The sequence below is a fragment of the Suillus discolor genome (genome assembly GCF_016758755.1).
Source record: "Suillus discolor strain FC423 chromosome Unknown F5147scaffold_4, whole genome shotgun sequence".
NCBI classification, from domain to species: Eukaryota; Fungi; Basidiomycota; class Agaricomycetes; order Boletales; family Suillaceae; genus Suillus; species Suillus discolor.
Window position 1 is genome coordinate 453,894 of NW_024541251.1, and position 23,709 is coordinate 477,602.

The 23,709-nt window shown below is 47.3% G+C and overlaps 7 protein-coding genes across 7 annotated transcripts; 2 read left to right on the forward strand and 5 right to left on the reverse strand.

Annotated features, from left to right (window-relative positions):
• Positions 1 to 225: 225 nt before the first annotated feature.
• Positions 226 to 4,361, reverse strand: F5147DRAFT_669114 (RIC1-domain-containing protein). Its single transcript, XM_041435427.1, has 18 exons — positions 4,084 to 4,361; positions 3,913 to 4,020; positions 3,666 to 3,850; positions 3,435 to 3,616; positions 3,242 to 3,384; positions 2,955 to 3,187; positions 2,671 to 2,904; positions 2,585 to 2,621; positions 2,480 to 2,531; positions 2,367 to 2,431; positions 2,199 to 2,315; positions 1,916 to 2,149; positions 1,598 to 1,862; positions 1,463 to 1,548; positions 1,183 to 1,411; positions 1,031 to 1,125; positions 648 to 983; positions 226 to 594 (listed from the first exon to the last, which is right to left on the reverse strand). The coding sequence occupies exons 1-18, from the start codon at positions 4,234 to 4,236 to the stop codon at positions 346 to 348; spliced, it is 3,003 nt and encodes a 1,000-aa protein (XP_041298434.1). The 5' UTR covers positions 4,237 to 4,361; the 3' UTR covers positions 226 to 345.
• A 92-nt stretch (positions 4,362 to 4,453) lies between these two features.
• On the reverse strand, positions 4,454 to 5,534 carry F5147DRAFT_603721 (PRELI-like family-domain-containing protein). Its single transcript, XM_041432286.1, has 4 exons — positions 5,393 to 5,534; positions 5,019 to 5,336; positions 4,856 to 4,964; positions 4,454 to 4,802 (listed from the first exon to the last, which is right to left on the reverse strand). The coding sequence occupies exons 1-4, from the start codon at positions 5,422 to 5,424 to the stop codon at positions 4,578 to 4,580; spliced, it is 684 nt and encodes a 227-aa protein (XP_041298435.1). The 5' UTR covers positions 5,425 to 5,534; the 3' UTR covers positions 4,454 to 4,577.
• Positions 5,535 to 7,424, reverse strand: F5147DRAFT_669118 (beta-lactamase-like protein). The gene is made up of 6 exons (XM_041435428.1): positions 6,903 to 7,424; positions 6,734 to 6,846; positions 6,658 to 6,684; positions 6,481 to 6,605; positions 6,335 to 6,419; positions 5,535 to 6,279 (listed from the first exon to the last, which is right to left on the reverse strand). The coding sequence occupies exons 1-6, from the start codon at positions 7,121 to 7,123 to the stop codon at positions 5,684 to 5,686; spliced, it is 1,167 nt and encodes a 388-aa protein (XP_041298436.1). The 5' UTR covers positions 7,124 to 7,424; the 3' UTR covers positions 5,535 to 5,683.
• A 228-nt stretch (positions 7,425 to 7,652) lies between these two features.
• F5147DRAFT_669127 (P-loop containing nucleoside triphosphate hydrolase protein) lies at positions 7,653 to 10,132 on the reverse strand. The gene is made up of 20 exons (XM_041435429.1): positions 10,021 to 10,132; positions 9,934 to 9,949; positions 9,858 to 9,872; positions 9,788 to 9,801; positions 9,559 to 9,720; positions 9,441 to 9,509; positions 9,302 to 9,383; positions 9,226 to 9,255; positions 9,027 to 9,178; positions 8,973 to 8,978; positions 8,857 to 8,920; positions 8,771 to 8,808; positions 8,684 to 8,717; positions 8,602 to 8,628; positions 8,512 to 8,549; positions 8,397 to 8,455; positions 8,223 to 8,346; positions 8,116 to 8,174; positions 7,936 to 8,015; positions 7,653 to 7,882 (listed from the first exon to the last, which is right to left on the reverse strand). Exons 1-20 carry the CDS (start codon positions 10,036 to 10,038, stop codon positions 7,869 to 7,871), a joined length of 1,101 nt encoding a protein of 366 aa, XP_041298437.1. The 5' UTR covers positions 10,039 to 10,132; the 3' UTR covers positions 7,653 to 7,868.
• Positions 10,133 to 10,297: 165 nt separating this feature from the next.
• F5147DRAFT_566001 (uncharacterized protein) lies at positions 10,298 to 14,718 on the forward strand (the record flags this gene model as incomplete). The annotated part of the gene is made up of 5 exons (XM_041430781.1): positions 10,298 to 11,904; positions 11,955 to 12,188; positions 12,248 to 13,932; positions 13,982 to 14,288; positions 14,346 to 14,718. The coding sequence occupies 5 exons, from the start codon at positions 10,298 to 10,300 to the stop codon at positions 14,716 to 14,718; spliced, it is 4,206 nt and encodes a 1,401-aa protein (XP_041298438.1).
• Positions 14,719 to 17,186: 2,468 nt separating this feature from the next.
• Positions 17,187 to 19,068, forward strand: F5147DRAFT_669138 (amino acid permease/ SLC12A domain-containing protein; the record flags this gene model as incomplete). The annotated part of the gene is made up of 7 exons (XM_041435430.1): positions 17,187 to 17,397; positions 17,454 to 17,565; positions 17,686 to 17,830; positions 17,885 to 18,101; positions 18,156 to 18,326; positions 18,427 to 18,882; positions 18,943 to 19,068. Coding segments are annotated over exons 1-7 (1,272 nt in total), but the record flags the coding sequence as incomplete, so codon positions are not given.
• A 1,615-nt stretch (positions 19,069 to 20,683) lies between these two features.
• On the reverse strand, positions 20,684 to 23,468 carry F5147DRAFT_669139 (uncharacterized protein). The gene is made up of 11 exons (XM_041435431.1): positions 23,314 to 23,468; positions 23,189 to 23,266; positions 22,528 to 23,070; positions 22,308 to 22,456; positions 22,181 to 22,256; positions 22,104 to 22,129; positions 21,822 to 22,053; positions 21,542 to 21,754; positions 21,462 to 21,485; positions 21,177 to 21,411; positions 20,684 to 21,123 (listed from the first exon to the last, which is right to left on the reverse strand). The coding sequence occupies exons 2-11, from the start codon at positions 23,243 to 23,245 to the stop codon at positions 20,789 to 20,791; spliced, it is 1,890 nt and encodes a 629-aa protein (XP_041298440.1). The 5' UTR covers positions 23,246 to 23,266; positions 23,314 to 23,468; the 3' UTR covers positions 20,684 to 20,788.
• Between the last annotated feature and the right edge of the window lie 241 nt (positions 23,469 to 23,709).

The window sequence follows — 23,709 nt, forward strand, 5'->3', positions numbered from 1 at the left end:
CTTATGGAGCGAAAAAGTACCCTTCTCGCCATCAGACAAAGTCAGAACGCTTAGGCACTAGTATCGAGTTCCGAGCCTTGACTCGAAAGCAGTAAAGTACCGTTACGCCGGCGGCCGTATTAGTACTGCCTGACAGTACAGGTGATGGTGATTATCGTCACAAAGCGCTAAACCGTGATTAACTCGGACTAGTACTGAATGAATGGCGCCGGGGCCTAAGATAATCGCAGAGGGTATACGATGTGTCATAGATTGCGATCCTTGAAAACTTCTGTGGTTGTACACGCTACACGTGGTACTACGAAGTTCGAACGACCTACTCCCATGACTACTGAAAATCACAACCTAAGATACCATGACGCCTTTCCGGGCCACCAGAGATGTCTCCGACAAGGCATGCCTGAGCGCCTTTCCAGTATCATCGATGGAATGCAAGAAGCGCAAGAGTTCCCGACAAAGTTGCCAGTCCTGCGCTTTCACAGCACATTTCAGCAAGCGGACGGCATCTTTATTGTTTTCATCGAGCTGCTCAAGATTATGCAGCACCAATAAATATGAACCTGCTGTCTTCAGCCGTTTGGACGCCAAACACGTCTGTTACGATAAGTTAGCGGGATTCCGTTCTACGAAACTTAACTGTATCTCACCTCAAAGAGTGCATGTGGGTTCCCAACAATGCTAAAGAGACGCTTCCATCTGGTCATTTCAGTTTTCCGAGCACATCCGACAACGACGTCCAAGGAGGCGTCGAAGTGATCAAGAAACTCTATCACTGCCGTGAGTGTACCAGACTCAGGCGACGCGCTTGTCGAAGGATCTTCTGAGTCTACTGCGCACTCAGATTCCACGACCGTATGTAGCAGTATTTCTAATGCATGTGCGAAGAAGACTAGATGCTGATAGTGTTTGGCCAGCGTCACTGCCTCCTTCACTTGCCCGGATTCCAGATGATAACGGAGGACGTGGTGCAGAAAAAGATGGGACTTAAAACAGGTAAGTACAGATACGAGTAGTCAGAGAAGAAACTCACACTTGTGGCATGTCTGAACATTACAAATGAGAGGTTCATTCTCGTTGCGGCCTCATGCTCCGCGCCGATGATGATTCCCTTGTCCATGAGAACAGCTGCTTGTCCATCAGCATATCACAGGACCCCAACACATACGAGGAATACACACGCACACAACGGATAGAAGTCTAATGGTATGCTCACACTTTCCTTGACGCTTGAAGGTTCATCGGCAGATCCGGACGACTCAATTGCAAGTGCATTCAGCCAAACTCGCATGTTCTGTCCATCGTAACCCCAGAGTGAATTCTCGAGTGCACCAATACCACGGAGATGTATCCAACAGAATTCGATGCGTTCTGCGAAGATTTGCATGTCGTAATTCACCTCCTGGGTACCCGACTTGAAGGCAAAGTTAATAATCTGCTGCGTTGATGTTTCATCACAGCGCACCGTTCTGGGACGCAATAACACCAACTGACCACCAACCACCATTAATACAGTGGCGACTGCGAGGTCATCCACAGGGTCACCGAGCCCTGGATACGAAAGATGAGTAAGTAGTGTTTTGGAAGTCGATGAACGTACGTTTCTGAGTATTCGGGATCATCCAGCTCAATGCCCTCACTGCGCTAGGTGAGGCAATGATTCCGTCAAATGTGATACTTCCGCACAAATGCAGTTCGATTGTGTCAGCAGTTGGTATGATCAAATAGTGGCTAAGCATGTTGTCGGCAGTATAGACCAGTAGTGAATTGTCAACCAACGATAAGATGACTACTGGCGACATTAGGACTTCGCGGTGAAGCACATTTTGATTGCTGAGTTCCATGTCTCTGGAGTAGAGCCGTATCTGATGAGGTACAGTCAATTGGATTCCACATGGAAGCGAGCGCTTGGACGAACCTGATACGACTTAGAAATTTCCACTGCAACAATCAGAACATGATGGAACCACAGAAGTCCTCCTTTCACCGTAAATGCCTGCTCTTGAACGATGTTCGAGAATATTTTCCATCTGCCCGAGGTCGAGCTGTAATGTACCAGACCCCGCCTTCCGGCAATAGCAATCAGTCGCCCATCACTGCTGAGTGCCGAGTATTTTATGGGCCAATTTGTTGCCAGGTAGGATTGAGGTATCTGCCATACGTAAGTTTAACTATATGTATGTGATTGTTGGGATACTGACTTTGATGTGTTGCCACACATCTGACTCTGGGTTAATGACGCTCATGTCGGGTTGCTCAGCGCCTCGATACACTAGCGCTCGATCGTCCATTTGCAGAAACGCGTAACGAGTGTTATCCTGCTCATTGTATGATAAACCTTGTATCGTCGAGTAATAACGTGAACTCACCGGAGAATGTTGACATGTCGTTGCGCTTTTGGCAAATGGCAAAACAAAAACTTGGCCGTCCGGTTCTATGGTTATCGCGTGAGATTTTGGTATCGCAGGCAGAACAAACTCACTTATTCCGGAGGGTGTTAGGACAACTAGCTCGAAGTTTCCTGGTGCCCAGAACTGTCAAAGTTGAAAATCAGAGGGCCTCAAAGTGGATAGCAGCTCATACTGACAAGGTTCTCGACCGCGTGCATGAAGGTATCTTGAAACCTAAGGCAGAATGTAAGTACCCTGGCATCCCGTCAAGTCACGAACTCACCGGTCGCCATCAATGTGATCTTCGACGCCAAAGCTGGATGCAAGGCATCGTCCACCCACGCTGAATATTGCCCAGCCATGTGTCCACCCCACAGCTAGCACATAACCATCCGAACTCCACTCCATCGCAGTCACAGAACCACTCAGACGGTTATACGGGTTTGGTATATCGACAACCTTTGGAATGGGTGTAGGCTCATCCGGAGTCGGAAAACTTGTAAACTCGATGGAGCCACTAATCAGAGGAATTAGTTGGAAGAACCGAATAAGAGGGATTCTGCAAACTTTTGAGTACCAACTGCAACGAGCGAAAATCTCGTGTTGACAGCTATTGCCATTGCCCGACGAGGTTCAATGTAGGTTGACGACGACTGACCGCTGCCGTCATCGGTACTTCGCTGCTTTTGCACCCAACGGGGTACGTCAAAGTCGTGGATACACGTGCCTTCCCAATGGTAGTGCGGCTGCGAGCCAGAACTGTCAATTGATGTTCCGTTAGCTAGGTTCGATGTTGAACTCTGGGGCAGAAGCTGTGTTAAGAACTTGAGCAGTGGTAGAACAGGGCAACCCACTTTTTCAGTCTCCTCCTCGTCAAGCTCTGAAACGTTTTCTGAATACCTACTTTCTTGCAAACGGACAAAATATGCTCTCCCGTCAGAAGTGATCCAGGTTTCCACCCCCGATATAGAGTGTTCAAGGAGCTTCGTGACGGTAACTTCGGCCCTCGTAAGTGCCGTCAAGGACGCCAGCCAACCAGGGACCTACCATCAGGGTCTAAAAGCCAAGGCAACTCATGGTCATTCAAAATCCAAGTGTCATGACCCATAAGCGACCTGCGCGCTGTCTGCTCTTCGATGTCTGATTCGTCGTATACTGGCCATGGTATGCGTTGTACAGAAGGCGGGGAACTAGTTGAAAAGATGATACAGTTTTTGCGTGGTGAAACGCTGAAGAAACTTTCAGTCAAATACATCAATATGAATTGCTTGAGCCGACCTGAGAACCTGCCCCTCGGTACATATCACACCTTCGAGTGCGAGGCTTAGTGACTGCAGTGGTATGCCCTCTCCTGGACCTGGCAGGAAGTTGCGCTGCACACTCGGACCCATGTGTGATGGCTGGTATACCGATGCATCTGGAACATAATCGACCGTGACCAGGATCAAATACGACATCGTAGTCTATGTCCACGAAATCAATGTCTGCAGGATAGTCGACCGCTCAGTTAGAAATAAGAGCAGACCTGAATAACGATCCTACTCCCGTCTGGTGACCAAGTCACCGCCGTATTATCGCCATGTTCTAAGAGAGAGGTTTCTCCCCTCGAGATGTGGGCCAGCGGGGCAGAAGGCTATAAGACATGGACATGGATTGCGCTGAGTTGCAGAACGTGATAATACTAAAACCTACGTACTCGAACGCGCCAAACGGTCAAAGAACTCCTTGTGAGTAAGCAGAAGAGGGACTTGCGCGGGCTAGCTTCGAAGCAGAGTACAGGTTCGGGGGTGACATCAGGTAGAGCAGGAACAGTCAACAACTGCCTTGCCGCTGAGGTAGGAAAGTACATTGGTTACTACCTGTATCACCGAGCGCGAATTTGGACTCGAAAGGGTGAATGACGAAATCAATAAACGTCCACAGTACAAAGAAGGGATCAATGATTTAGGCGAGCGGTAAGTTGGAACGACATCATTGCGGCCGATGTGAAAAACAGTTCGTCTCTTACACGCCTTACATGCACACTCACATACTTACACACATGTACAACTTACGCAGCACGCACATATCTGTGAACAACATTTGTGAGGGTACTAGATGCCACTAATGATACAATGAGTGCAACACGTAAAACTAAAACCAAATTATGTCAAGGTGGAAGCAAGTAAGTAAGAATGGACTTCAGACCGATCACCTACTGCCCCATATTTTGCCCAACCAAGTGTTTTCAGTCGTGGGCGAAGAATACTCCTCTGGCGCATGACCAGTATTGTCTGAGCTGTGGGATGAAGTCGGAGTATCCGTAGAAGCGAAAGAATGTTCTGAGTGGAGATGTGTTATATACGAGCTTAACGCCATAGGCTGCAGTCGAGCCTGGCGAATTAGGTCAAGGATAAGGGAGACACCCTGCCGAGACTACGAGGAGATCAGACGACCAATAATGAAGAAAGACAGCAAAACAAGCTAACTCTTTGAACGTGAGCCTTGAACCGAGCTAGTCCATGGCTCTCGATTCGTTTTGTCATTCCCCAGCCGAACTTGGAGGTGATGTATGCCTCAGTCGTCTGCATAGTACGGCTGCTCGAGAAAGCCGTTAGTGCGACTCGTGTGTGTAAGATAAGTGACACGTACCCGTCTTCATTTTGCTCGAACAGTTGAGTTTCCTCGATTTGCATAACCTTGACATGATCAAGGTTTTTGGTCCTGCACCGAACAAACTTTCCAAAGGGATCCACTTCGCTCTCCTCAATAACCCATGACTCAGCCCTTGAGATAATACCTTGGGGAGCCCATCTTGGCAAAGCTCCCCTTTTCAAGATGAGCCTTGTTGTCAATAAGGAGCCCGACTCTGTCTGGTGCCTGTCAATGATATCGCACGAAATGACATGAGCTGCGTATGGATTGGGATAGCGTAAAAAGAAGGCGAGAGAGACAATGGACCAGGGATCGCTGCAGGTTTTTGAGCATATGAGTGACAAACCTGACTGTGATGAAAAACTACTCACTCGTACAAGAAGGATTGAGAAAAGAACTTCATTGTCAACGACCCCGGTACGACTGGTTTCAATTCAAGTCGGTTTAGAAGAGCAGAACGAGAGAGCGGACAGGGCAGCTACTGCAGGCCTAGAAGATTGATGTGTGGGTGGAAGGGCAATAATCAATTGAACAGGATTGTATCACGTAAGTAAGTCCTATTCCGTTAACGGCCGCCAGGACCCCGAATTCTACGGTACATTTAAAGATATACGTCAAAATCAAGATTCAAGGGGAATGGTAATACAAGAACAACTTCCTGTTCAGTCGTATGTCTCGTCAATGACCGAATCATCACTAGATACAAATACCCTCAATCCATCATGGGATGGCCGAATCCACACGGGTTTCCCTTCTCGAATCATCTCCGTCCCCCGACGCTCCATGACGCTCATGCGAGTTGTATCTAAGTTAGGGCCCTCTGCCCCCGCGGCCCTGCCAATGGTTACATATTCATCATGAGAAATGTCATGGCTGAACCCAGTCAAATAGGTTCGGCTGGGATTCAACCTTCGCACCGAAGCTACTGCTTCCTGGACACCCATATGTGACGTATGAGACCTCAGCCGCAAGCAGTCGAGCACCAACACTGGCATCGGTCTCTTGACCGACTCTAGGAGAGCCCAAGTATCATCAGGTATCAAAGATACGTCAGAAATGTAGATGATGCTGTCCTGAATCAAAAACCCAAAGCACAAGTAGGGGTTAATTTTGGGTGGTGCGTTCCTGCAGCAGGCACCTGACAGCGATCTTATGGGGGATGACCTTCCTGACAAGTTGGGAGTTGTTGGCTGAGTTGCGTATGGTGTCGGTGCAAAGGCCGGCGGAGGATCTGTGGTAAACACCCTGCCATGGTGGACTAAGGTACCAGTTTAGTCAATCGAGAATAGACCTCTATCACAGCATTAACCAACCTATGAATGGGGTAATCTGGACACCCGTATCCTTGATTTCAAATGGGACTTTATCTTCTATGATGTGCCATTCAAAATCCGGCACCTGTTTTCCGGGGCATTGCATATATCAAATAGATGTCCGAGTTAACGAAAGAAAAACTTACATCACCTCCCCCAGATGCGAATTCTTTGGAGACCAAATAAGGGAAAGATCTTTGAACTTCGCGAAACGTGGACTGAGAAACATATATATCGATGTGAGTTTGGATGGCACCTCCGAGCGTCCATCCTGATGTAATGGTGAACGTGCAATGCTATGCCAGAGTTATTCCTGTCCTTACCTCGGAGATCATCCAAGCCGTTCATGGCTATCAAGACAATCAGCATCATCGTCCATCTCAAATAAGCAAATCCGACCATCAGCATGTGCATGGGTGATGATAACAGCGTCAATCTCCCTCAATCCATACTTTGGGAACCACTCCACCGCCGCAGCTTGAAAGTTTTTGCCCACATCGATGACCACAGTTCTAGTTCAAGTCCGTAATTTTGGGATCAGAAAGAAAAGTCAATGATGTGGACTTACGTTGTCTTGCCGTCCTTGCCTGATATGCGAAGAGCCGCGGATGTATTTCGCCTGATATTCTTTTTTCCTTCTGGAGTCAGCGTAGAGAGGCAGGTCAAACAGGGCTTTCTATTGGCCGGAGCAGTCAGGCAGTCCAGGTGAGGGATCGAGGAGGAAGTGCCTGTTCCAAGGAATAAAAGTTCGATTGAAGGAGTATCGGAAGGAGAGGCGATGGAGCCCATTAATTGTAGGACTGAAGGGGAAAGTTGGGAGGAGAAGTTACAGGGAGGTACGCCGTTTTTCAACGTCAAGAGCCTAATTTCCGAACGGTTTCAACTTATTCCGATGAGCCGTCGTTGATCTCGATTATACATAGACGCCCACCAATTTGCGTCCTTTACGGCGGCACGTGTGACCGCGGTTAGTGCTGATAAGGCGCACACACGAACCTTAGGTTATCGGTGCTGAGCGCTGAGCGCTGAACGATGCACTAAACGATGAAAAGCATTTATAACGGGTCTAGCATGTTGGCGCCGCCTTGTGACAAATTTCAAGTTGAAGCTAAGACCCGTGACAGCACAGCATCGGCCACTTCAAACACTTTTTTGAGTAACCGATACCGTTCGCCCTTAATTCACCAACGACGCGTACCGGTGGTACCTCGTGGAATCACTGATAAGTCCGCGGGATGGATGACCTCGATCCACAGCGAACGCATGCAAATTTCGGAGTACGAGTGCCTCCCAAGTTCTTCCAAGGCGGCTCATGATAGCGTCTATACTACATCATAGGCAATTGGCCCACATACGCACAGGCAATCTGTGGTCAAATTTTGGACTGGGGGGATATCGTTGAACTTAAAATTGGCAAGTGACAACTTATGGGCAGAGACAGGCCAAGAGCCGGAAGCCAGAGCAACTATATTTGGTGTTGTTCCTCAAAATTCTGTATGCCGATAAGCACATACCAGTCGTAACTGAACAGTGACTACTTCGTGAAAACTACAGAGGGTAAAATGTTAACAGCAGTGATACTGTCAAAGAAGGAAACATACTTGAAACAACATCTTCGTCTTGCAACTGATGGTTCAAACTGACCTTCTGTGCGTGGGGTGAGAACTTGGATGAACGACCCTATGCGAGTAGTCAGTGGCCACAATCCGCCATGCAAGCAAAATATTATATACCCTGTCAAGAGTTAAGTGTATGTGTGAGCCGACAAACGGTTTACTCACCAGACAAGCCCATTGCGGAAGTTTGAGACGAGCGATTTATGAATACCCAAACAGACGTCCTATAGCGATGTCAAGAAAGTCTATGAAACGATAGCGATGTTACACACTTCGATAGTAGCGCCTTTTCTCAAACATACAGGATCCGACAAGTCTGGTCGTGCACCCCTTTTCTTTGTGTAAACTTTGACAAGCTCTAAGCTTTCCCATATCTGCTCGATAAGGTAGTCCAGACTAGTTGGTTGTAAGACAGGGGAACAGATCTGTGAAAATAGTCGACTCACTTGAGGTCCATCTCGCAACTGATCACGACTGTATGCTCTGTTCTTGCAAGTTTATCTACCTGATTATCACGGGTCCTTCAGGATGTCAGCATCAAATTGGTCGGTTTGTACGGACCAACTCCAGACTAATCGCATCAATCTTGTTATAAACATCTGTCCGAAGTCAGATCTAAGTGGCACCTCGTGCCAAGCGAACAAAACATACATAAACAAGGTATATATTTTCGAGTTCCTATAATTTTCCGAGTCAAATGAGCAGTTCGTCTCGGCACACACAGTTATCATACCAATGAGGACATCGATGAACTCGTCGGTTGTTATCTTCCGATAATAACATTGTGAATGATAGCCGAATGATAGAGTTATTGACATACATCTTCTCGGATCATCACATCGCAGTTGTGTAGTTTATCTGCGTCTGGTCAGCGAGGCACATGGAACCCAAACTCAGGGGGCATACATCCTGCCAGAATGGTGCGAATAGTCTTCTCGTCTGTCTTGGTGAGTTTTACGGTAGTATTCAGCTAAATAACCCATTAAATGTTTGAATGGCGCATGAATGCAGCTTCAGCGTACAGTTATCTGCAAGTATAATGAGAATGTGACAGGAGACATGAATTAACTACTCACACCACCAGTTGTCCGCCGTTTGAACACCACGTCAGGTTTGCGTTTATTAAGGCGGATACCAACTGCATCGAGTTCGATCTCGAGAAGCCGTCGCTGCTCTTCAGACTTTGTTGCGTCGAGCATGATGAGAATAAGATCGGCTGTCTTCGCCGCTGCGCCATACTTATTATCTTTCATTTAAATAGATAAAGGGACTTACTAGCAACAACTTGTCGCCCTCGACCGCGGCCTACAGAACAATGATATATTTTACTTGGAAAGAACGGGAAACAAACCTTGGCTAGCACCCTCGACAATTCCAGGAAGATCGAGCAGTTGTATACGTGCCCCCTGGTACTCGATCACTCCAGGTATCGCCTAAGTATTCCGTACAAGTCAGTCATCAATAGGATATACTGGGTGAGAGTTGCTGACAGTAAGGGTTGTGAATTCATATGCTGCCGTTTCGGACGCGGTGTGAGTACATTTACTGAGGAGGGTAGACTAAAGTTCCTCTTCAGATAATATTCGTGCATGTTATGAATGAACTCACCTTCCCGACAGACGGAAATCCTATCAATGCAACTCGGGCATCTCCTGATTTCTGCACGTCAAACCCGACACCGGCGGGCCCAGACTTGGAGGCAGGTTCGAGAAGTTGGGCCCGATACCGAGCTAGCTTTGCTTTCAGAAGACCCAGATGATATTCTGTAGCCTACTTGGGGTGAACGTGTCAAAGCGCCTGCCAATCGCAACTAGTGTACTGTCTTTTCGATATGTACCTTGTTCTTCTGGGCTGAGGCATATTGTTCAGGTGCAATACACTCTGAGATACGGAGAAGAAAGACTCACTCCTAGCCATCTCCTCTAATCACATCGAATTTATTGAACCCAACAATTCGCTATGAAAGTCTAGTATGTTACTCACCCTCGATCTCCTTAATCTAGAGAATATAAAAATGCCGCGACAGTCGCGCATCAGCATCGTCCAGAAACCTCTATGTATGTAGGTCACCTTCTCGACGATACCCATTTTAGCTGAGATTTACGACAATGATTTACGAAGTGTGTGTGTGTCAGTAAGAAGATGGTGACGGTTCTCCACAACGTTCAGATCATGATTATTGATTTCGAGGGGTCACGTGAATGCTGTATACTACATTATTGAATTTCATTTATATGGTTGCAAACATATTATATCATATAGTGTTTCTATTCTGACCACTTCCAGCTCGGCTGGCTGCAGCGGCTTTCTTTCTTTGAAACCACTAGTTTCGGCTATGAGGAAGCATATGCCATCGCTGCTTGCTCTGCAAGAGCAAGACTCAAACGATCCCGAGGACGTGGACTGGGCCCAGCCCCCAATCTCATCTAGACACCCTACATCATCAGTCAGCATGCACTCCTCTTCAAGTGCGTCTCTGCGCAGCAGAGGAAAGAATAGGCCAAGGAATGCATTCTCGTCGGGCCCAGCATCTTCCCATTCCAATCATAACACGTTGTCTCACACCTCTAAGTACTCGGATATCTACACTCAATTCGTGAAGCGCTACAGGTCCGAACCAGGTCTTGAGGATGATCCTCGGCATGATCCAGACAGTAACTACTTTCAGAGGGGTTTAGGGCAGCTCATAGACGCAGGAGATAGTGACGATGAAGATCTGGGGCGCACCTCACTCATGGGAGGTGACGGTGTAGACCGCGTTACAGCTTTGATGCTTGAATCGGAGCACATCCAGCCAGCGACTGTTGAGGACAGACAGCGATTGGAGTGGCAGACTATGCTGGCGTCCGTTTTGGACGGTGATGTCCTCAAATCAGAGAAGACTCGGATTGCTGTAGCCCTCGAGTCCTCATCGGAGGAACACAACAACAACCATCTCAGTATCTGGCTTGGGCTACGTGCCAAGTTCAGTGGTCGTTCTGTTGAAGAAGAGCGCAAACGTCTTGAGGAGAGGAGATTGCGCACGGCAGATCCTATCATTGAGGAGATCAATAATTTCAAGCTTGCAGATCACGAGCGCGATGCGATTACTGCACTCAAGCGTGTCAACGCTGTGCTGCTGCGATTGAATGTAGCGCACTCACTTTACCCTACAATCAAAGCTTTCCATGCTGATAACGTCGCTGCATCCGAGCCATCTTTCCAGGCTCGATGCGATACGCTTAACACTTGGTCGACTGTGCTCTTGTCTTTGAGGCGTCATATCGGACTACTCCAACGGTGGACTGAAAGCGAGACGCTCGATGTGACCAAGACGAGCGCAGACATCCCTCTCGCCAACCTGTATTCTTACGCTAACGGGCCTACGGATGTGTCTGACGGTACCACTTTTGTAGAGCGAGTCCTCAAAGAGGATTCTATCCAGAAAACATTTGAGAGAGGATTCCTCACCACTGTACATTCCTTCATCGGTACCGCTAGGGATGCCCAAGTCAACTTATCCTCCCTTTTTCAAGAAATGAACCTCCCCACTTTCGAGAACGAACTCGTCCCACTCATTTCCTTCCCGACAAAACTTGCGCAGGCATGTCTCCGCCTTCGGCTGGACTATGTCCAGAAACTTAAAGATCCAGAAGTCCTCATCATCGACCAAGTCACGGAAGATGTAAAGATAAGTTTGGGTCTTGCCTGCACGCTCAAGCGGCAATATGAGGCCTTCCTCGCACCCGACCCAGGAGGAAATTGGAATTTGCCTCAATGCATCACCGATGACTATGATTCCACCATACTCGAGGCGCTCTCTATATTCTTCAGACTCATACATTGGAAGCTCAAGAGCGGGGTTAAAGGAATTTACTTCAAAGAGACGGATTTTATCGAGTCTCAGTGGGCGACTTTCAATGATGTCAGCATGACTGTTGCTGGTGGCCCGCAGTTGGTCGCCGAACAAGTCTGGTCAGTTTGTATCCCTGTTGCGTTCCCTCGTACTAAAGGCATATTTGTAGTTCATTGACAAACAAGCTCATGGTCCGGGTTGCAAATTACTTTGAGACTCAAGTCCGACTACCTTCTGCAGACAAAAAGCCACCTCAACGTCGCGGGTCCGCGAATATCTTCGACGCAGATATCATCGCCAACAATGTGTCAGGCCACATGACTGACGAGCAGAAGGTTAACTGGTATAGCAAGATCTTGGACAACGTCCGGTTGCGCTATCGAAAGCTCCAACGTTTTGCACGGTACGTTGAACCTTGATGTGAAGGGACGAAATTTTACTGATGATATTGGGCATATTCAGGGTTTTGACCCAAAGATTCTGCAATTCTGCCGAATACAACCTGGAAGGCGTCCCCATCGAACAGGTCATCGCAGCTCTCGTGGCGACAGATCATTTTTTGGTCTACACGCGATCGTTTGAAGAAGAAGGTATCTATATCATTGCATCTAGTGCTTTGCGCGACCGCCCAGAAGCCATACGACGCATTCTTTTTGAGTCTTTCCATGCCCACGAGTCTATGAATGACGAGGGTGTCCATGTGGTTGATAGCATGGAGATAATGGATAGTGAGGATGATGATGAGGCCGAATATCTTCTCCTCCTATCTCCTCTAAGTCAATTTCTGTGGAATGGTCTGGTGTTCATGCTCGAACTTCCAAGGATGGATCTTGACATGAAGGACAACCGCTTGCGTCTTGTTGCAGATGGACCCGACCGGCGGCTTGTGCTAGCCAAGGAACAATTCTCAGATATCTTCGTGGACGAAGAAGATGAGCCTTTAGAAATGGTGCTTACCCCTCTGCAGTGCATCATCGAACAACAAGCGCATCTACCCACAGTCAACCGTGAGCTGCGGAAGATAGCTCGCGCGACCAACAAGCTGGCGGAGTCAATAGTGGATTCTGTGCACCACGTTCGATATTCACTGCGCAATGCAGTTGGATACCAGGAGCTCCTGGAGAATTGGTATCTGTTCGCTTCCGAGCATGGGCAACACGCTCAGAAGTACATGGAACGTTCGCCTCTCAGCAAATTCAACCGTCTGCTGATACGCCTCGCCATCTCCTGGGTATCATTCATCTGTGATGACTGCGATCCATCAGATCGGAAAACCTTTCGATGGGCCGTGAATGCATTGGAGTTCGCGCTGCACCGCACTCGACGGAACAATATATTGCAAATGCCAGATGATCAATTCGAAATGCTGCGGCAGAAAGTTGCTAGCTGCATGACGCTCCTCATCAGCCATTTTGATATTCTTGGTGCTCGGTCCACTTTGGAAGCACGGAAGGAGAAGGAAAGACAAGAGGGACTTCTGCGCGAGCAAGCCTCGATAACTGCCGATGAAGAGCCTGGATTCCCAAGGTCCTCATCGCCTGCTAATGATGATCTCATCAGCATGAACACGTACTCATACACAGATGCTAACGTGCGTCTGTATTGGGAGAAGACGGCAAGGGCGTTACATGCACTTGAAAGCAGTCGAGCACAGACCGGCACAGACCAAAGGGTTGTAGGCCGTGTTCTTGACAACGAGAAACCCGAAGATCGGTCTCTCGTTTTCCTTGCGTCTTCAAGTTCCAATATCTCCATTCGTTGGCAGCAAAGAAGGTTCATTGGGGCTGGAGCATTCGGTTCGGTTTACCTCGCAGTCAACCTCGACTCTGGTTCCCTCATGGCTGTCAAGGAAATCAAATTTCAAGAGCTGTCTGGGCTTCCAAACCTCTACTCGCAAATCAGGGACGAGCTAAGCGTCATGGAAATGCTTCATCATCCCAATGTCGTAGAATACTACGGAATCGAAGTACACCGCGACAAGGTATACATCTTTGAAGAGTACTGCCAGGGCGGAAGCCTGGCTTCTCTTCTGGAACATGGGCGAATTGAGGACGAGAGTATCATACAGCTCTACACCATGCAGATGCTGGAGGGACTTGCATATTTGCACTCGAAGGGAATAGTCCATCGGGATATCAAACCTGACAGTAAGTCTGAGCATTCTGCGGTTTACACATCATTTGGATCGTTCAACAGATATTCTCCTTGATCATCGTGGTGTCATCAAATATGTCGATTTTGGAGCGTCTAAAATCCTCGTGAAGAATCGAACCATGCAACGTACACGTAGAGGAGACTTCGGCGGGAATTCTACGAAAGCTGGCGGCTTTGGCGGAGGCTTAGGCATGAACAGCTTGACCGGAACGCCCATGTATATGTCCCCGGAAGTCATCAAAAATGATAAGAGAGGTCGTCACGGCGCAATGGATGTTTGGTCGCTCGGATGCGTGGTTCTAGAGTTTGCTACCGGCAAGAAACCATGGAGCAATTTAGATAATGAATGGTACGACCATCGTTCGTCTTTAATGTAAGGATTGATCTGACGGGAATGGGGCAACAGGGCCGTCATGTTCCACATTGGAGTGGCTACGCAGCATCCACCCCTACCGGAACCCGGACAGCTGAGCGATCTAGGCATCAACTTCATCAAGCAGTGTCTCATCATTGATGCCATGAGAAGGCCGACGGCTATCGAACTACTGGACCACCCTTGGATGCTCCAATTCGGCGAGACGCTCCTTGGGTATGAGGAGACTGAGTTGGTGACTAGTCCGCCTATAGAGCTGCCGACAGAGGAAAACTATGAGATGGCTACAGTTGCAAGGCAGGCTGCAATCATCCAGGAGAAAGAAGTTGAGGCCATCCAAATACCCTCGCCCACCCTCTCCTCAACAGGAACGCCCACACCCGAAGCTGAATATGAATATGAATGACGATAACTCATGCATGCTGGTAGTTCACTTAATTTCTGCAACATTCCAATTCACACTTAGCAAACATGTAGCCTTACTCATACTTGTACATCTCCATTCAAATTGTTTTCGTAATTTGTCTAGCTAGCGACATGTACACACGAACTAGTAGCGTTTCCCGAGTTCCTTCTAACCTTCAATGCCAGGACAATAAACAAGGATCCAAAAAAAAAAACCTTCAATGCCAATTTTACTATCCACACCAAATATCGGTTGTCCGAGGGTATTTCAAAATGGGCCGCAAAAGGAACGCAATCCAGTTCACAGACATTCTCAAAGTGTTGATCGCACCCTCCACGAGAAACTATAATAGTAGGTCGTCATGACAGGGGCACGACTACAGAAGTGACACTCACTCACCTGTATCGAGGCTCAGTTCGCTTTCTGCAACTTATCGACACAAGAGTCGCGTGATTTCGGTAGATGACTCGTCATTTTTCGTCCGAGTCACCCTTTGGATTTGGAATCCGACGAGAAACGCCGCGACTCCTCCGCTGCATTCACAAAAATGCTTCTAGCAAGGCGGATCGATACAGTGGGAGAGAATATCTTTTGAATCAATGTCTAAGATTAGTGATAGGCTGTGTGTAAACTTGACCAACCTTGAACCAGTGCATGGCAGGGCGAACTATGAAACGACCAGAGATTACTCTGACAGGTGTATGAGTATCAAAATTCATGACGAATCTTGCGCAATTCTCTGGCTCTGAGTAGCAGAAAAGTCGTTGACTGACTGTTGACGCGAACATCGGATTAATCCCCATGGAAAGTCTAGTAGAGTCTATACGCATTAGGTCGCCGTGGCACTGCGAGGAGGCAGCAACACAGTGAACTGGTGAGGAAAGTAGCAGTAATAGTGACTGTATTTGGTCGTTACTACGGAATCACGTTGTCACAGGCTCGTGTCATAGTAATGCATCAAACAGAGTAGCAGACCTGTGGTGCATCATCGGTGCAACTGAAATACCCGCCAGTGAGTAGAGGCATACTGATGGGCCGAGCGTGGAAACGTCATGGATCAATATTTCCCACACTCCGCTAGGCACCCTTGGCATGCAATACCGCATACACCTATCTGCGCAGGAGTCTTTCGACTGTGCTTGTCGGACCAAACATTGTTTGAACACGTCCATGATACCATGGCAGATTACCTGCACGCTATAGTGTCTCTCGATGCACTTACCATCATCCTACTTACTACTGGCTGATGCAGAGACACTGGATGACAAACTCTTTGCAGCAACGATTGCACTGGTGACTGCATGCACTCGACACGAAGCGACAAGGCGCTAAGTATGGACCACGCGGTCCATATGACCAACAGAAGTTTTCGACCATCTCCTTTACATCTCTTCAACAATTTCAAAACTTGGTTCCGGTGATTTAGTGAGGCGTTGTGGTGACCGTACGCGCTTTCTTCCTGATCCATGTTGGCATCAGCGTTCGCGATATCGAGCACTATGTAGTGCTTGTCGCGTTGATCTCACCCAGTCAGCCGCATTTTGGCACCTCTCCCATATCAAATCCGAACTCGATACAATATACCGAGTGCGAAATAAAATGGCCAAATAAAATCGATATTGACTAGGGCTAAAAGCAAGAAGTAAGCTGAGCCTGGTCTAAATTTGTCACGGCGAAATCTGAAGGCACGTTGAGGAACATAGTAAGGCTGGAAAGTAATGAGTAGTTGACTGACCCCCTGGCTGAAGATATCAAGATATACAACAATCCATCTATCAGCAAATCGGATTTGCTTATCGACAGTCCCCATGGTAGGTTTCCGACTAGTCCATTTTCTGGGACACTATTCAAGAAAACTTACCCGTTCTGATCCAGATACAATAACTATCTTTAACGTCTATGACTTGAGACTACGGAGATACATACTTTAGAGGTATGCTTTCACAGACTGCCAGCCGCATTTCCGAACTACGGATACATGATAGCAACCACTAACCACGCCAATGTGAAGCTCCCCAACTTTGGTTGCACAGTGTGATCACAAAGGCGTCCTATCATGCAGACGTGGCGTTCCCTTGATCAACGTCCATAAAGAAGACACTGCCATCCATATAGTTCGTACCTCTAGCGCCACAAAACAACACATGATTCTGCCATCTGCCACGCTGGCGGAACATCGTTCTGCCAAGTTCTGCCAGTTCTGCCAGTTCTGCCCACAACACTACGCCCCCCTCCCCCCGCTCATACTATATCTAGTACTAGTATGAGTCGTAGTTGGGTCAAAGTATTATTTTTCCCTCCTACCTTTTCGTTCACAAGCACTCGTCACAATGGGTACCGAAAAGACAGACACCGCTACTGCCTATCACACTAGTAGCAGCAGCAAAGGCGAATTCTCTGACGTCTTAGACCATGATGGAGAGTCTTTTCAGGGGCCCTCGCGGCACACCCTGCAACGTAAACTCAAGAATCGTCACATCGCCATGATCAGGTATGTGTTGAAATTTCTTTTTTTCTGGCGAACTCTCACCTCTGTCAAGTATTGGCGGTGTTATCGGTACTGGTCTTTTTGTTGGAACCGCAGACTCTCTGAGTTATGGAGGTCCCATTGGTCTGTTGCTCGGCTACATTGTCATGAGCTCCGTCGTCTATTGCGTCATGATCAGTCTGGGAGAAATGGTATGCTTGCTGCACGCCCCAGACGTAGTTCATGTACCTGATCTTCATTTCCGTAGATTGCTTACCTGCCTATAGCTGGTGGTCATATCAAACTGGCCGAGCGCTTCGTTGACCCTGCGTTCTCTTTTGCCATGGGTTGGAATTACTGGTATGACTGGACGATTAGCTGTACATCCCATTCTTCCTCGTTCATTTCTCACAATTACTGACCTCTTACCTTTTAGCACCTGGTACTTGAATTGAATGCATTTTCTTAGCGTGCCTGCTGACATTCTTTTATCATCTCAGCTGAGATTTCTGCTGCTGCATTATTGATAAATTATTGGAATTACACCGTCAATGATTCAATATGGATCGTCACATGTCTTGCCGTCGTTCTCGCCATTAATATGCTCGGTGCTGGCGCTTACGGCGAAGCGGAATTCATATTTGCGTGCGTCTACTACCGTGTAATATATCCCGATCTCCCATTCTGAAATTACTATAGATCCGTCAAGGTCATCACAATCACTGGTGTTATCATTCTCGGTATAGTCATCGATTTAGGTGGTCCAAACCATGACCGCATTGGATTCCGCTACTGGAAAAATCCTGGACCATTCGTTCAGTATAGTGGCATCGAAGGTGCCGAAGGACGATTCCTCGGCTGGTGGGCTGTTTTGACGCAGGCTGCTTTCTCATTCATTGGAACCGAGATTGTTGCTGTACGTTATATTCTAGGTTTATCAATCAATATATTGCTTACAAATCTCACTTAGATTACTGCTGGAGAAGCGAAGAATCCTCGTCATACCTTGCCCAAAGCCATCCGTCGAGTATACATCCGTATATTGCTTTTCTACATCGGTGGAACACTCATAATTGGTTTGCTTGTACCATCCAACAACCCATTACTCGAATTGAACACTGGAACCGCCCGGTCTCCATTCGTCATTGCTATCGAAACAGCTGGAATTAAATCTCTTCCTTCAGTGAGCCGCACATGGCCCTCCTTTCTACCTAGAAATTTCTCATTGCTATTCAAAACAGATTATTAATGCTTGTTTGTTGACCTCGGCATGGTCCGCATCTTCTAGTTCCTTGTATACTGCATCTCGTGCGATTTGTATGTACACTTATCTGGCAGCCAACTCATCGAAATTAATACACTTTGTAGATGGTCTTGCAGCCTCAGGAAATGCTCCCAAGATCTTCCTTAAAACAACGCGCAACGGGTTGCCTTACGTTGCCGTCCTCTTCTCCGCCGCTTTCTCCCTTCTTGCTTTCATGGCTGTGTCCAGTAGTGCGGGCTCAGTATTTAAACGATTTTCCAACATGTCAGCCATCGCTGGCCTTATGACGTGGTTTGGTATTTCGGTGACGTACCTCCGCTTCTACAAGGGCATGCAGGTTCAAGGCATCGACCGGAAGACGCTCCCTTACTACACAAATCTTCAGCCATACGCAGCGTGGTGGGGAGTAGTTACGACGATCACCATCTGTTTCGTATGTCGACTTTTCATGTCTGCTAATATTGTTTAGACTAACTATTCTTCTACTCTCTAGTTTAGCGGATGGGGCGTCTTCCTCAAAGGAAAGTGGAATAGTGTAACTTTTGTCACTGACTACATCCTTCTCATTACCTGGCCAATTATGTACTTTGGTGCTCGCCTCTACTATGGCACAAAGCCCGTTGCTGCGGAGGACATGGACTTTAAGAGCAATATAGCTGACATCGTGGCAGACTCATATGAGGAACCCCCGGCGAAGAACAAGATGGAAGCACTCTGGCGGTGGCTGGTGAGCATAGCTGCTCTGTTTGGCAATTTTCATCACTAACGTCACCTCACTCATAGATGTAATTTACTAATTATACCTGTGGCAATAATACCGTTGATTATCGTCAAACATATCACTTTTTTCCAAGTCGTGTTCCTCCCAGAGAACGAAGTCTATACCATTTCAGGTAGAGAGAACTCACTTCTCCCTCACTACTCGTACCTTTGATATTAGCAGTGGCAGCAGCAACTCACAGAAGATGAACGTTTAAGCAACGTTTAGCCGAAGAGGATGGAGAACATCGGCGCACGGCTAGTGTTGTGGGCAGAACTGGTTGTGCCTGGCAGACGGCAGAACTCTGCGAAAAATTGCTGGCAGAACTTAGCAGAACCCAGGGTTGGCAGAGAACTAGTCCAACTTTAAAAATGTAAAAACATTCACGGTGGCTGTCCAGTGTCATCCCTATAGGCCTAATCAATGATAGCTTTGAGCATCTCCACAAAAGCTCGGCCGTTACTTCTGGGAATGCAAGTACTGTGGTCACCTCGACAATTTTCCTGGTCCCAAAATCTAAGGTCATGACAATAATCGGCATGGTGGGCCGTTCTTCAGCTCAAAGAAGCTATGTACCAGCGCGAGCAGATGAAAAGAAGACTAAGCATATACCGATTCCCATGCAGAGATCATTCACCGGCGATGGCGAAGGGCGTTAGTTCGGAGTTCGCTCTGCGCAAACCAGAGTCGATACTTTCTCAGTCTCTGGACTGTTTAGAGCATTTGCGAGTTGCTTGCAAATTGGTTGACGTTCCACAAGTGATGATTGATTGTGCTATCTACACAAGATGCTCACCCGGAACTAGGAAGAAGAGGGAAAACATCAACTTGGTGTCCAACAGTGACCATCAGGAAAACCCCAACTTACTTAATCTTGCTTAATCAACTTAGCCACATTTGTTTCCTCTCTCATGCATCATCTACCTAGTAAATTTTGTATTTTTTTAGTGTAACCTGTAACAAAATATGTATGCTAATATGACTGAACAACTTTTTCCCGAATATGTCAAATTTGAATTTCTAGCAAAGTAGGCTAAGTCACTAAGTACGACTTAAGTCTGTTTAAGGCAAGCTTAAGTAAGTTGGGGTTTTCCTGATGCAGCAGTCAGTCACGGTCACCAACATGATAGCGTGTGCTCGAAGCAGCAGTGTTGAGATTTAAGGCATATGCACCATCACATGGACTGTCCCGTACAGTGACTAGCGACTGGTCAACATAGCGGATCCGGAGAGTATAACTACTAGTAGCGTAGTAATAAAGTAATACGAGCAGAATATAACATGTGACGGACATGCTCGCCTCCTTAGTGAATCTATTTATCTGTTCAAAGAGTATGAGAACTCGAGATTCTCAACAAGCACAGGTAGAGATGACGACGGAGGCCCGTGAGGGAGGCCGCAATAGCGAGCGCTGACGACCAGTTCTAAGTCTCTGTCGCGCTTGGAGGTGCTTGCCGGTGGCTTTCGCTGAAAGTAGAGTGAATGTCCGTATGAATTGCAACCACCCAGTGGTACTGATAAGTTACACTACAATTATAGTTCAAATACACCGGGAGCCTGTGCAAATCGCAAGTGTCATTTACTCGATAATCCAGCGTTTGGAATGTCCAGCAGTAGAGTCACTCCCGACTCGGCTTGAAGTAGTGCTCGTTGAACTATATGTGCTACCGTTGGACACTTGCCGCTCAACGGTGTTGTAGGATCCGGAGGTTGAGGCTAAGAATGCATCAGGCATGGAGAACTTCTCCCATATAGGAGGAGCGAGTATCTGAGAGGGGGAAACTTCTTGTCCTGCGCCGAACGTGGCGGAGAACGTGGACATTCTCCTATCATCTGTTTGGAACGCGACCTTTTCTAGGTCATCTCCGTAGTTCACGGGTACAAAGTCTTCTGGGATTGGCTCGTCTGCATTGACTGTACCAACCGTATAAGCTCACAGGCGAGAGCAACAAATAGTGCAAACTCACGATAGCGTATAAGCCCCTTGCCGAAGTTAATACGACATATGATGCCCAAGATGAACGCAACAAGAGTCAGGAAGACAGATGAAGAGGTCATCACCCCGAAGAATGTCCAGGTCATGAACGTCCACCGGAATGCGCTGGAATCGAACATTGCTGCCCAGCCTGCAAGGTATCCGACACTGAGCGCAAGAAATACGAGCATAGGTATTTTGAGTTCTCGGCGCACACCATGCCAGCCCTGTGAGAGGTGTAAGTTACTATAGAAGCAATCACAAAGTGAAGTCTGACTGCAGTTAACCAAGGAAGTAAGAGCTACACAAAAATGTAGTCAGTGAATGGTTTTGGCGGCATGTAACTTGTTCACTCACGATGAGAGTGACGATCAACAGTGGTTTGAATTCAGGTGAGGTGTCAAGACGCCCGATGTTGCCATTGCAAAGTTGATCCAGCCAAAGTGAGATGGAGACCACCATGAAAAAGAGCGATATCTGGATAACGATGGAGAGCACGAGCACAAATTTATAGACACGACTGATAACGATTGAAGCCCCGACGCGCTTGAAAGTCTGCCAGCCAAAGAGCTGGATGCAATCGAAGTAAAATACATGAGTGTTGTGAACTTGCAAACCAGGATCGAGACTGCATCACCTTGGCAAGCTTCCACGATAGAAAGGAAGAAACCAACAGCGCAACGGCGTTCAGCACCAAGCTTGCAATTTCGGCAACAAAGCGACTTTTCCAATATGACGGTAAAAGATTGATCGGATTGCAAGCTCCATTCGTTGACAGCCTCGAAAAGTCACCATGAAATTGAGCAGTGTTAAATATCTGATAACCTGCCCATCCAGTAGCCAGCATATGTGTCAAAAGAGTTGCGATGCTATGGTCCTCTGAGTACTCTCGCGTCAGACAAATTAGTGCAGCACTCACGTATGAGGGACAGATTCGTTCAGGATCTAGTACAACGTTGTGACAAATGGATGAAGAAAGAACAATATTGTACTTACAGCGACGATAGACATTCCGAGAACCCATATTTGAAAAGCAACGAAGGTCAAATCCTCCCGCTCTGTCTGCTGAAGGCTTCGATGACGTTACATACATAGTGATAGGCTATGGGGAAACGCTTCTTACATTTGAACTGGATAATTCAGAGCCCAAAGGCACTGTTGATCTAAAACAGCTACTTGATTGTTCCAGCCATATCCGTTCACAATGACTTGTGAGGTGCCATTGATCTCGACGGCTTGGATATCTTGAACGAGGTTGCGTCGATTCAGCTGCTAGTGGCGCGTTAGCTGACTTCTACCCTGAATGGATTACTGACCATTCTAGCAGCACTCTCTCTGCGTACCTTATTAGTAGCGCTTGAAGCTATCGCCGATGAAGTAGTGGTATGCGATGAAGACACAGGGTTTGTGAATGCTGTTGAACTCGAAGTTGCGGTAATCGTTGGTCTTGCAGATGTGATAAAACTGGACATCGCAGAGTAGCTTGAACTCATTGAACTAGTGGACACCTTCGACCCCGAGGACGCGACAAGAGTCGAGATCATGGAACTTGACGTCCCCGTTGAATATGACGTAGTAATCATGGGGGCTAATGCATTTGCGGATGTCAGCGAATTGTCCCCAACTGTCATACCATTCCAGATTACTTGGCAAGAGCTAGTGCTGAGGTCTGCTGGGATACTGTCGCAAAGACGAAGGTCACTCCCCAAAACATAGAATGCGCTCGAATCGGTGGTGTCTCCTTGTCTGGTGATGGAAGCCAAGAATTCAGCAGCCCCGACATTGGTACGAAAGGCCTGTCCTTGAAAGATGATCTGGAGAACACAATGAAGGATGGAAAATATGAAGTAAAAAGTGGTTGTGCGTGAAAGAGTTATCCGATCCCACTGTTTCGAAGAGTCAGTTTAGTTGTACGGACAGCATTGTTACAATGCTTCAGGACGCCTCATTCAGTGGCAGGCTGCCTCTGATAATTTGTACCATAAAGTCACTGCAAGAACTTACCAGTAACTTTATTTTGGATGGGATAGGGATAATATTCCATAGTTGCTTAATGCGCATGATGGACAACCAGTTGTAGAACTGAACTGTTTTCAGATACTTTGTTGCCCAACCTGGATAATTCATACCGAAATCACGGATAAATGAACGACGATGTCACTAGGACAATATGTTTGGTAGGAATTCGTTCAAGAAGCAGAAGAGCAACGGGAGAAGGTCGACCGAACTGCTACAACGGTCCTGCCGGGGTGCAGAGGGAAGAATGAAAGTCAGAAAGAGGAATTGATCAAGGAGATATTCTCACAGTCGGCACTTCAAGCACTTTTTGACCTCACTGCCGCCAAGAGGCAGGACAAGTTGATCACACAGCATCTCTACAGCTTGAAGCGCCAATGATAGTTCTCATGAATGTCACTAGTAAAACCTTGACAACACTATGACCTGGACAAATATAGCATGCATAGGAAAGCCTTCTGATATCTTTGATTCATCTGCGGCGTGATCGCAGAAGTAGCAACAGAACC

Bases quoted from the DNA above. Each gene is read 5' to 3' on its own strand.
- F5147DRAFT_669114 (XM_041435427.1), bottom strand. From the start codon at position 4,236: ATGTACTTTCCTACCTCAGCGGCAAGGCAGTTGTTGACTGTTCCTGCT. The intron at 2,905-2,954 runs GTTTGCAGAATC...TCCTCTGATTAG, and splicing joins GTTGCAGTTGGTACTCAAAA to TGGCTCCATCGAGTTTACAA. The intron at 2,316-2,366 runs GTGAGTTCACGT...TACAATGAGCAG, and splicing joins CGACATGTCAACATTCTCCG to GATAACACTCGTTACGCGTT.
- F5147DRAFT_603721 (XM_041432286.1), bottom strand. From the start codon at position 5,424: ATGAAGTTCTTTTCTCAATCCTTCTTGTACGA. The intron at 5,337-5,392 runs GTGAGTAGTTTT...AAAAACCTGCAG, and splicing joins TCTCAATCCTTCTTGTACGA to CGATCCCTGGTCCATTGTCT. The intron at 4,965-5,018 runs GTACGTGTCACT...TTTCTCGAGCAG, and splicing joins TTCGAGCAAAATGAAGACGG to CCGTACTATGCAGACGACTG.
- F5147DRAFT_669118 (XM_041435428.1), bottom strand. From the start codon at position 7,123: ATGGGCTCCATCGCCTCTCCTTCCGATACTCCTTCAATCGAACTTTTA. The intron at 6,606-6,657 runs GTAAGGACAGGA...CCATTACATCAG, and splicing joins CGGCTTGGATGATCTCCGAG to GATGGACGCTCGGAGGTGCC. The intron at 6,420-6,480 runs GTAAGTTTTTCT...CCCGGAAAACAG, and splicing joins TCGCATCTGGGGGAGGTGAT to GTGCCGGATTTTGAATGGCA.
- F5147DRAFT_669127 (XM_041435429.1), bottom strand. The intron at 8,718-8,770 runs GTATGTCAATAA...TATTATCGGAAG, and splicing joins ATGTGATGATCCGAGAAGAT to ATAACAACCGACGAGTTCAT. The intron at 8,016-8,115 runs GTGAGTAAACCG...ACTACTCGCATA, and splicing joins TTCCGCAATGGGCTTGTCTG to GGGTCGTTCATCCAAGTTCT.
- F5147DRAFT_669139 (XM_041435431.1), bottom strand. From the start codon at position 23,245: ATGCGCATTAAGCAACTATGGAATATTATCCCTATCCCATCCAAAATA. The intron at 22,054-22,103 runs GTGAGTGCTGCA...AGAGGACCATAG, and splicing joins AACGAATCTGTCCCTCATAC to CATCGCAACTCTTTTGACAC. The intron at 21,412-21,461 runs GTCAGACTTCAC...CACCTCTCACAG, and splicing joins TACTTCCTTGGTTAACTGCA to GGCTGGCATGGTGTGCGCCG.